This window comes from Phalaenopsis equestris, unplaced genomic scaffold (genome assembly GCF_001263595.1).
Source record: "Phalaenopsis equestris unplaced genomic scaffold, ASM126359v1 Scaffold000761, whole genome shotgun sequence".
Lineage (NCBI taxonomy): Eukaryota > Viridiplantae > Streptophyta > Magnoliopsida > Asparagales > Orchidaceae > Phalaenopsis > Phalaenopsis equestris.
Genome location: NW_018165201.1, coordinates 2,771,655 through 2,783,740, shown reverse-complemented (window position 1 = coordinate 2,783,740; position 12,086 = coordinate 2,771,655). Strand labels below are relative to the sequence as shown.

General features: G+C 36.5%; 1 protein-coding gene and 1 pseudogene across 8 annotated transcripts in view; one reads left to right on the top strand and one right to left on the bottom strand.

Moving 5' to 3' along the window:
• LOC110030922 overlaps nt 1-12,086 on the top strand; it is a 50,057-nt gene that overhangs the window by 3,475 nt on the left and 34,496 nt on the right. For 6 of the 8 annotated variants that reach the window (XM_020733915.1, XM_020733911.1, XM_020733912.1 and 3 more), the window contains exons 2-4: nt 1,677-1,799; nt 3,626-3,715; nt 3,800-4,011. In XM_020733915.1, the coding sequence (XP_020589574.1) occupies nt 1,677-1,799; nt 3,626-3,715; nt 3,800-4,011 (425 nt within the window). Of the gene's footprint in view, nt 1-1,676; nt 1,800-3,240; nt 3,378-3,625; nt 3,716-3,799; nt 4,012-12,086 lie in introns of those variants that run through there. The other 2 variants (XM_020733918.1, XM_020733917.1) reach the window with 2 other exon arrangements.
• LOC110030924 lies at nt 6,365-7,011 on the bottom strand (annotated as a pseudogene).

Genomic DNA, 12,086 nt, shown 5'->3' with positions numbered 1-12,086 from the left:
GAGATTTATCACATTAGGAGTGTTGTATTAATTTTCTTCTCAAGTGGTGTGTGTAGCTTGATTGAGGAATAATTGGTGGATCCTCCTTAGAATTTTTGTCAAGCCAAACAGTCACCGAACAATGTTTTTTTGTTGTTCTCACCTAGAAAATCTCCATCAACGACATTCTCTTGTTGTTTTCATCTGGGACAATAACCATGGGCGTCTGTATTCAACGTACCTAGCGTCAGCTTCGCATTCTTGCTATTTTATCTCACAAAACAACAATTATCCCGCAACTTCTTAAAATTGATTCTATCTCATTCATTTGATCCTTACATTCTAGGAATCTTAGAATGGTGTCAACACTACTCTCTCTAATGCTGGTCAAGGCCCAAATTGCAACTTGTAAAGTTGTCGAAGTTCACCAGTAATTGTACGAGTAATCTTTAACCAAGCACAAGAATGTTTAGAAGAGGATTTCCACACTTTCCTAGCAAAGGAAGCAGGGATAAACCAATGATTTGAGCTTCCCCTTTGTCTATGTCAACAATCACATTAACAATGCAACTCTTGACGGGGGGAGCATATGCCTCCGAACACAACCAATTATAGGGTCTTAATGACAATTAAAGATGAGAAGAGCATCTAGTGCACTAATTGTCTCAAGCTAAACATTGCGAATTAGGATTAGTACTGCCACTTTCATTGAAGTTATTGGTACACTACTGAAGCATTTAAATAACTTAAAGGGGAGATTGAGGGGTGGTGCAATAGTGGTATCTCGACTTTTCATCCAGGATCAATGTGTTCGAACCGACTATAATTTAACTAGGGAGCAACATTAGCAAATGTGTCCGCCTAATGGCTGTTAAATGATTAATGAGGTTGGTTTGATCTTTTGTAAGACACATTATATTCAATTAAACTGTCCTGCCTTTTGTTTTCTGTTAGAGCAATTAGCACATAAATTAGACCCTATTTGTTTCAACTTCTTGTTTTCTTTGCAACTGTTGAAAGCTGCCAAAAGCAAGTTAATTTGGACGAAAATTGCTAAGCTGGTTTTAAATCTACTACTGCGAATAAGGTTTACCTGTCTTTGGATGGAATTGCCTACCTATGTTTGAATAGATTCTCCTTGCAGATGCTGTTTATAAATAAAAGCAGCTTCTTGACAACAATTATCAGCCCCTTTTATGAAGAGGAGAAACCCACCCAGACAAGCCCTAAATTATTTATCTTTTACCATAGTTCCCAAGTGCCACAGAATATGATCTATTAACGTGTTATTTGTTTTGTATTGAAAAATGCTGATTATGGCACGAATGCCATATATATTGATTCAGATTTTTATTTTTCTGCTGTTTGGTTGTCATTTTAAAAATATTTCTCATTTACTATGATCAGAAATAAAATGAAATTTGCATCCTTTATTGTAAGAAAAAAGTTACTTGTTCAGAGGTGGGTTGCTAATCTTTATTTAGATACTTATTGATTGAATTTTTTTGTTCTAATTAATGCACATGGTTGGCACCAGACAACACACCTTGAAAGTTTGCATAGTTGTAATTTTCTTTGATTTTGAATTTGTAATTATTATTTCAAACTTTTAGCAGTTTACTTATGGTATTTTTTTTCATTAATTATTGTTTTCTTTCTTTCCCAATCTTATTCCTTTCCATGTATGAATGATACAGTTCGTGGAAGATCAGGACTGGTGAAGATTTTACCGAAACATGCTTACCCTGAGTCAGAAACTCATGTCCTGGCATTTGGGAGGATACTGCAGAAGAAAGCTTGGCGTATCTCGAACCTATCAGGCAAGTTTTCAGAGATTGCAGTCATTGAATTTATGCTGCACTTAAAAAGTTATTATGCAATAACCACTGAATATATACCGCCAAAAACATTCACTATTACTCTTATAATTCTTAATATTTTAGGGGCTTTTAAATACCACACAGTTCATATGTATTTACATATGTCACACCTAAACTTTCATATTTACACACAACACTCAAATCATTAAAATCACAGAAAACAGAGCACTATTATCACTTTTTAAAAGTGAAATACACCTCTTCATGCAAGGTTTAAAGCACTAAAGTGCTATGTCTGCAAAATATGAAAGTTTAGGTGTCAGTTATGTGAATACATAAGAAATGTTTGCTAGGTATGTAAATTTCCCTTTATTATTTTGTATGGCTCCCTGAATATCTAGCTTTTCCACACATGTTACTGCCTATCACCCTTAAACTAAATAAATGATAGAAGTTAACTCAAATTGATCACAAAGACGTTGTCTATATGTGTTCTTATTTTTAACATCATAATTAATGCTAATTTACTATGGATTCACAATTATTAGCAGTTTTATTTCTATTTAATCGTTATTTGCAAGACAACTAATGATAAAATTTGTCATGTTTATGTTTCATATGTTTTCTCAATAAAATCCATTTTTAGTAAATAAAAAAATTTAAAATATCTCAATCATTTTATTTTTGTGATTAATTTTGAGTAAACTTTGTAAGAATACCCTAATTTCATTAAAATTAATTTATTTTTTGATCGAAAGTGAACTAAGATTTTCTAATGATCTTCGCATAAAATTTATTGTTTCCTAAAACATAAAACAGAATATTCTACTGGGTTAATGAAATGTTATTTTAGGTTAATATAAACTATCTTGGCTGGTTTATTAGTGACTGAAGAAACATGGCGGAATACTGGTATTTATGAAGAATTGAATGGTATATCAGTAAACATGAAAGTTTGTGATGGTAGACTAGTGAAAATCCCTTGATTTTTTTGACTTTAGGATTCTTCTGTATATCGGTAAATGTGAAAGTTTGTGGTAATATATTAGTGAAATTACCAAGATTTTAATGAAATGATTGTCTTGTGTTCAAAATAAAAAAAAACAAAAAACTCTTTTGGATGATTGAGATTTATATGAAATGCATTTTTCCAATATTTTGCTTTGAAAAAGGTCTTTTTTTGGTAGAGATTTGACTTGTTTCATCAAGCATGCTTCATAAAACATGTTTTGGATAATAGTTTCCGAGCCTTTTAATGGAAATAATCCCAATCATAAACGTCCTAATTTGGTTGATATTTATAATTTGCATTTTTGACCAATTTGAGCGCTCAAAAACTATTATGATGGATGAGTTGTAAAGCTTGGAACATCAAATGAGAGGGGAATGACTATATTATGAGGAGGCTGTTTTGCTCATTCAAAATATGTTATTATTTTAGGCACCTGTAACACATGGAAAAAGATTGCTACGGAGGTGGATATAATAAATTTGAGGAAGATTAAGAAGAAAATGGAGCTGGCAAAGATAGCACAGGGAGATGTTGGGCAAAAAGATTTGAACAAAAGAGTCAACATTGTAAGGGCACATAAAGTGATGTTAAATAATTGGGTTTCTTATATTGATAATATCATAAAAATGATGATTTCAAGTGCAAGCCATATTGATTACCTTGTATGAAGCTCATTTGCAGTTCATAATGCTGAAGAGTTTTATTTTAAATTGCTATATACTTTTTTCTGCCTCTTTCAAACGAACTCTTTTTTTGTTATTCTTATGCTCAAAATTCACTTCCTTTTTCCTTGCAATCTCATAAATGCTCTTAGGCCAGAAGTTATTTGTGGGAAGCTTTCTTGGTTTCTCAGTTGCCACTGGGTTGACCTATCAGTTTACAAATAGCATCTATGCTATGGACGGTGAGCTGACAATCCTTGGAAGTATGGAAATTATAACATCTTCAGATAACCAGTTTTTAAGTAGCTGTTGATTTACTTTTGCAGACAATTATGCTGAGACGGTGGAGCCATCGGGATTCTTGAAGGATGATCTCCATGCCTTCTGGTCTTTAGCAAGGAAATTTCAGTTGCCTGTTGTTTTACTTGTTACAGTACTTTTGGGATGGAGGCATCCATTCGCACTAGCTATAAATGTTGGACTTCTACTTTTTTGCACGAGGCCCAACCCATTCTCAATTTATATGTTTGTTGAGCAGGTTAGTTTGAGCGGTTCCCTCACCACTTCCTATTTTTTGGAAGCTTCAATTGTTTTCTTTGTAAACTATTGCTGTTGAAATTCTGAATAATTCGGAATAAAGTGGAATATTTCAGAATATTTTCATTAATATGAACGGGGGTATAAATAACCCTTACAAAAATCCTATAATAGAAAAAATAATAAAAAATGATATGAAAGAAAAGATATATCACCTGATATGTTCAATAATTAATTCATATTAATTATTAGAAGATAATAGAAAATAATATAAATTAGGAAAACAAATAATTCTTAATATATGAAAAGAAAATATCTCCTTATATTAAAAAAAGAATTCCTTATATTAAGGAAGGAATAAATTATTCTTTATTATAAGTCTTAACAGGAAAAATAAAAAATCCTGTAATTTAAATTAGATATTTCAACACTCTCCCTCAAGTTGAACATGATTGAAAATCACATTCAACTTGAATTTGAAAACATCGGCTGCGGTATGCTGACTGGATAGGTAACATCAATTTGCCAACAAGAAATTTCAACAATCCTCAAACCGTAAGTACCGAAGGTCCCGAAGCCGAGAATGCCGAAGTCTAAGAGTGCCGAAGCCTGAGAGTGTTGAGCCTGAGAGCGCCGAAACCTGAGAGCTACGAAACAGAGAATGCCGAAGCTTGAGAGTGTCGAAGACTGAGAGTGGCCGAAGCCTGAGAGTGGCCTGGATGAGGACTAAACTTAATTTCAAGACATTGATGAATTTGTAAGTCACCGATTGACTGATAATTGCATGAAAGCTGCAAGGAGGTTGTAGGGAGGTTGCAGGAAAGCTGCAAGGAGGCTGCAGGGAGGTTGCAAAAAAGCTACAGAGGGCCAACGACAGTGCTCAGGAAAGTTGTAGTGCTCGGAGAAGGCTGCAATGATGTTGCAAGAAAGAACAGTGCTTTGCTTGGGAAGAGCTGGCCAAAATCTGCAGGGAAAAATTTGTTGACGTAGATCTGGCGGTGAGAAAAGCTGCATGAGGGAGGTTTGACGGCGGGAAAGGCTGCATGGGAGAAAACCGGCTACAGGAGTAATCCCGAAGGTTCAGTTGGCAGCAGATATGTCCGCAGGAAGTTCTGGCTGCAGGAAAGGCCGCAAGAGGGAATTTCATCGACAGGAAGGATTACAGGAGGGAGTTCCAATGACATCCCAAGGACAGGAAAGCCATCAAGGGATAGGTCCTGCTGTAGGTAGGTGCTTCAACTGTCCTGGAAGGAAATCGGGAGGTCTGACGGCTGGAAGATCCCGCAGGAAGGATCTGCGACTGAAAAAATTGCAGGGAAAACGATCATGGAAGAGCCCGCAAGGAAACCAGTGCTCTGTGCGGTTCTGCGGGGGACAACGATTTTCACCAGAGAGTGAAAACTGAGATTTCAACTGGAGATCTTCCATGATTTGGACTGGAGAGAAAAAACAAATCCCATTGGCGAACCAAAATTTCTACTAGAAAGAGAAAATAATGTCCACTGTTTGCTGAAAATGCAAGCCTGCAGTTGCCCAAATGTCTGCGCAGGGAAAGTCGTTGAAATCACAATGGTGTAGTGAACCGGACACCTACGCAGGAAAAAAATTGAGGCACAACAAAGGCTGCATAAATTGACTCCAACGCCTGCATAGGGAAAAAACGAGGTGCAACAGAAGCTACAGGAATTGCCGGATGCAAAGAAGAATGTAGAGAGGTCTCCGGTTCTGATGGCAGCTTGGAGAAGATCCGGTTGGAAACGCAACTCCCTCTGATGCTTGGGCAGGGAAGAAAAAATACTGCAGGAGAAATAAACGACTTGTCCGATCCACGACAGCGATATCTCCGGGTGGCGGTATCGCTGGTGCCGCCCTCGCGAGTTCCCTGAATTTGCTTGAAATGATCTTGATGATGGTGCCGAATCCGGCTTCGAAGGAAAAAAGGAACAACCGAAGGAGGGATGATCAGGATGAACCAGATCTGCTGCTGAGGAAGAAGAAGACGCAGGAGATGAGCATCATGATGGCAGGGATAGCCAAGCCTAGTGTCCAGCTCACATTGCTCTGGATATAGATAATGAAGGTGGAGGAGATCATGACTGCAATGGTGAAGGTAAAATAGTACCAGTTGAAGAAGATGTTGATTCCTCTCTTTTTTTTTGTTTTTTTTTTGTTTTTTTCACAGGATAAGATCTGTAGAGGAGAAACGAGGAACATCAAATAGATTAAAATATAAAGCTTCAAATCTGAACTGAACAGATCAAAAATCCCGATCAAGGAACTGAATCATAGAGATAACCAAATTAAAATAAGTGTAAGTAAAGAGAAGTAAGTAAAGAGAAGTAGTGTAAGTAAAGAGAAGTAGAAGAACGATGAAGAAGAGAACCAAATTCCATTTTTTTCTAGCTTTTTCTTCAGATCCTTCCTCAAAGACGAAGAATGGTGCTCTGTAGATCATCACTGAGAGGCGGAAGCAGGTTGAGATAGACTGGAAGCAGTTTCCAAATGCCACATCTCCATCGTCAACGACAGAAGAGGAGGAACCGCAGTCGCTGTGGCAGTCTTCTTCGTCGGTCAGAACACGTAACGACCCCGAATTTGCGGGCTGCTAGATCGACGATGGCCGGGGGATGGAGAGACGAGGACCGCTGAAGAACTCCACTGTACTGGTCATACTGCTCGACGTTGGACTCGGCGGCATTGGCACCGGTAAAAAACGGTGAATCGCCGACGAGGGGGGGGGGGGGGGGGGGGGGAAGATAGTCTTTCCTTTAGGACCACAGAGTTTGCGAGCGACCACATCATAAGCGCGGGCTATGTCCTCTGCAGAGTCAAAGGTGCCGAGCCAAATCCTCGTCTTTTTCACTGGATCGCGGATCTCGGCTACGAATCAGCCTCATGGGCGCTTGCAGACTCCCCAGAAGCGAATCTTCTTGGAAGGCGGTGGTGATGCGCCGACCAGACGCGCAACTCAGGCAGCCGGCGAACGACCTTTCCTCATCATAGTGATGGAGGAACGATGGAGGAAGTTCCGATGCGGCGGGGGCCGATGCGGCGGGGCTTGGTCTCTTTCCAATCGAAGGAGGTGAGAGGACTGCAAATTCAGAGTTTTTGTTACCATTAATGAGAGACTTAAGCTCGACGCGTGAAGAATCATCGGCAATCCGCCAGATACGGAGGAAGTTGACAGAAGTAGTGAGGAGGTCCGACTGGAGGCAGTCTTGATCAGGGACAAACATGGTCTTGGTGGAAGGATATAAATGATCGAAGTTGAGATTGGGGTTCAAACGGATCTCCATGACGTCGAATTGGAAGATGGAGTTAGTGTCATCGGAATCCCACTTTCCCCCACAATCGCCTCTCTTGATCGAGAAAAATTCTTTAATCCCCTCCCTTCCTGCACAGAGGATGGCAGAAGGGAGGTCCGACAATTCTCACAGGAGGGTCGGCGGCTAGAGTACGAAACTAGGCTCTGATACCATGTTGAAATTATGAATAATATGGAATAAAGCGGAATACATTCATTGATATGAACGAGGGTATAAATAACCATTACAAGAATCCTATAATAAGAAAAATAATAAAAAAAAATGATATGAAAGGTAAGATATATCACATGATATCTCTAATAATTAATTCATATTAATTATTAGATAGGAAATAATATAAATTAGAATTAGAAAAACAAATAATTCTTAATATATGAAAAGAAAATATTTCCTTATATTAAGGAAAGAATTTATTTCTCATAACTAGAAATAAATTATTTCTTATTATAAGTGTTAACAGGAAAAATAATAAATCTTGTAATTTAAATTAGATATTTCAACAATTGCTGACATTCATTGGTGTTTAGGTAGTCAGATCGAGTAGACACATTAAGGACAAAAGCCGACGAATGCAATAATACATAAATTGAATTTAATCTTTTTTTTTATTACTGTCGAAGCCAATCAAGTATCCCCCGTTCACAAAAAGAATCACAGTCACATTTGGAGCATAAAAAATGCCCACGATAGATCACTTGATGAAGACTAAGGTTTTCAATATGACATTGCATAAATATGACTCTACTCAACTCGATCATTGTCACCCCAATAGTCTTCATTCATAAAAATGGTTGGTGCCAACTCATTTGAAATGTCAAAAATGTTTGAAAAAGGCATCCATGTTGCATGGCTTCTTATGTGAATCTGTGTGCATATTGACTCATGAATTATACACGAACACGTGTGTGTGCACGTGCACGTGCTCATTAATTATTATTGCGATTATTGTAACTAGATCAAATTAAATTAAAACTAATAAATAATTTGGATAAAAAATAGATAAAAAAATATATAAAAATTCAGTTATTTTAAATTGCTAAAATTAATGAAATTTAAAGCCGACGTGTTCTCATACCTATCCAGAACATTCAAGCACATGGTCTGAGAATTGCTTCAAGATGCATACAAATCTCATATTGTAATTTTTTATAATTATTTTGAAAATTACATACTCTCTATTTTAAAATTAAACTAAAAATGATTAAGTTAAGAATGATCTCAACTAAATTATATTATTTATAAAGTCAAATCAACTTGTATGATTCTTCTCTTCATTAAGACTGATTAGTCTAGTGTAGTTAATAATTTTTAATAATAAGAATTCATTATAAAACACTAATATTTTCAAATATTGAACCATAATGTTGTTCACGTTAACTGAAATTGTCAATCAAAAGGGTCAATTTTAGATCAAATTTCACATCAAAGTTTCAAATTAATAAATCAAAATACTCAAGTAAATTTAATCATCTAAAGTTTAAAACAAATTTCATCCACCCTATATAGCAGTTTATTGAGGATGATAAATTTTTAATTAATCTTAACTCACAAAGAACATCTGTCATAAAATATATTATTTTATTTACATTGAAAATAATCTCACGTCAGCAAGGATGTGTCCCGAGTCATCTATTCTTGTGATATTACTCAATGACTCTACAAAAAAAGCTTTTAAGATTATAGTCATTTGAGTAGATGATTTTCCGCCAAATAATACCATAAAATTATGGTCACAACCGTAGCCATTATCTATTTTTTAAGTTGTGAATCATAAGGACATATTTAATAAACATACAATCTTGTGTCAATTAAGGTTAACCTAGAGTTATCTCTTTATACAAATATTCACCTCAAGTCTACAAGGTCCGCTTACATGACACAATGTTTGGTTGTTAACCAGGATTTTTTGGTTAGGTCTTGTCCGACTAAGTAGGCCAGGTACCACAACAACCAGGGGCGACAAAATCATGGAATCTTGATCAGATTTGTCTTCATTCTTCTACCATCCGCTTTGAGTTTACAATGACAAATCTTATAACTTAAACCTAAGTCTTTTGCTACTATACGTTGATTATTCAGTGTTTTACGGCTTGCTTTGATCGATTTGGGAGGGCTAATTAATCATGGGGGTTTGAAAAACCTCAGACCTTAGATTAAAATTCTCGCAAAATGAGGATTAAATCTTTTGGTAGTGCCTTATCTTCCATCTCATCTACCTTTTGAAAATTTGTCCTGAAACAAACTAAATCCTCAATGAGAGTGCAGGGTTTGAATTTTCGAAGTACGCAATCATCTGCTTTGAAGTAGCTTGAATTTATTTTTACTTTAACTAGCTGTAAATGTGAACTTCAATTATGTCCTTACACTTGTGGCCTGGTTAAATTGGTTCTTGGACTCTCTGCCAAGTTCTACAGCATGTTGGGCCATCTTTAGCTATCTTTTTACAAATTAACCCTAGTGAATGGATTCTCTCTCTATCTCCTCTCTTTCTCCCATTCATCCCTCTCTCTCTCTCTCACTCACACACACACACACACACATGCACGCAAGCACGTGCGCGCGCTGGGCTTTTAGCAAGATTCTCATCCAAATGAATTTATGTTTCCTAAGAGTGGAGACTTGCAGATCCGTAAAATTTAGGCTTGCTCCTAAATTTTTTAACAGTTTAATTTATATTATCATATGGCGAATCAGGTAGGCTTGTTGATGCAGGACTCAATGACATGACATGTCACCACCCATTTTACTTGGATTTTCATTATTTGAATATGTTAGCATTCACCTTTGTACTCGTATTCATACATTGAAGATAGTAATCACGTTAATTTATTTACAGGATCCTTTCATAGATTCATAAAGACTTGCTGTTTATGAAAGATCCATGATAGATTTATTTTGATTAATTTTAGGTAAGCTTCATTGCTTGATTTTATCATATGTAAAATCTTTTATAGATAGAGCAAATTTGTAAGGGAACTTCAATGATTGATGAATACAAAATTTGCAAGCAAAATGTCTGCCGTTCTCCCTTTTTCTCGAGATGGTTCCCCACCATTCTGTTCATCCATCTATGCTATGTGTGTGTCGGTCAACTTTTTCGATTGATTAGATTTATTTGAAAAATATGATATATGAAAATAATTTTTGAGATTTAATTTAAATATAAAAGATATATAGTTTGGGTTTTGAAAGTAGTGTGTTTTAGTTTTTGAAAAATGAGACCAAATGGATCTCATTCGTCCAATAGTTTGCATAATCGTGCCTGATACCGCGAATACTACACCCTCCCGAAAGATAAGTGTAGACCTCGGCGATAGACCCAATCCAGCAAACTAAGAGATTTGTGACATCCGTTTAGCCTGCGAACCTTTTATTTATGACCGACAAGTTCCCCTATTTAATACAAAGATTAAATAGGGTTTATTTTATCTGGGTTCCAAGTTCCCTATAGAGGCAAACCCCTATAGTTAATTACATCCCAAATGACATTTGTCATTTGAAAAAACTCTCGATAATGATCAATGGTTCTAGTCTTCGAGTGGCTCAAATATGAACAGTTATTTCAGGAGTCCAAAGGAAGGAACAGGTAGGGGATGTCATAGATCATGAGGAGAAATCTTAGTGACTTCCCAAACTATCCTACTGTGTGACTGTGTTTTAGAGAAGATGTTATTTGAGTGTTCAATCCTGTCAATTTTATTATTTGGGACTTACACTTGCATAATAACTGGTTATGTAAATAGCTTGCAGAGATAAGAGGTTTTACGTCGCTCTTGACGACAACCTCGGAACCTAAGGCGAATTAAGACTTATGCTGCACAACATGATTGTGCGGGGGCCTAAAAGAGTGTGAGGATTTACGTCGCTCTAGGCGAGCTACCTCGAAGTCCTATGGGTTGTTATTATGCTAAGAAGGGATAATGCTGAAGAAGATCTTCTTGCTGCTCGCTCCAAGCTCCTCGTCCTGCTGCCCACAAAGTTGGTTCCAAGCTCCTGTCGTCGCGATGGCTCCAGGGTTTAAGTGTTTGAAAATTGTAGTTTATGTTTCACAGTTTTGGTTTTGCATGCAGAATAAACAAATTGCAAATAAATAAAATGTGCTTGAAAGGTAAAATGCAGTAAAATAAAATGTTGTATATAAACTGTAAAAGCGTACCTGGGCATCTGCTACTGTTGTATTATTAATGTTGCGAGCATAATATTATTTGCAGGAGATTTTAATGAACTTGCAAGAAAATTAAATAAAGCAATAAAACCCAACATGAAAGTCATAAAAAAAACGAGTAGTAGAAATCATGAGCAAAAGAAACACATAACCACATATAAAAGATCAGGACTGGTATAAGACATGGTAAAAGTGAGGGCTCAGAGCTGGGCTGTGTGTTTCCCGTTCTTGAACAGGAGTTACCAACTCGACAATCTACAGGAGGTAGTTCTTAACCTCAATCCAAGTGACTAGACGTGGACCTTTATAAATTTTCAGAGAAAGATTTTCATGCAAAAGTTATTATTTAAGTTTTTTTTATGCAGAGTTCTTTTAATCATGCAAAAGAAATTTTTATTTTATTTTTGTAAATATTTTTGCAAAGTCGTACAGTCCACAGACTAGTCACTCTAATCATGCTAGAACTACTGACAACCTAAGAGTGTCGGGGGCAACAATCCCACCAAGAGTCGGCGAATAGCATCCTCGATCCTTTCCTCTCTCTTATAGAAGGTCCTCGAGGTAGGAGATGCTATTCTAATAATT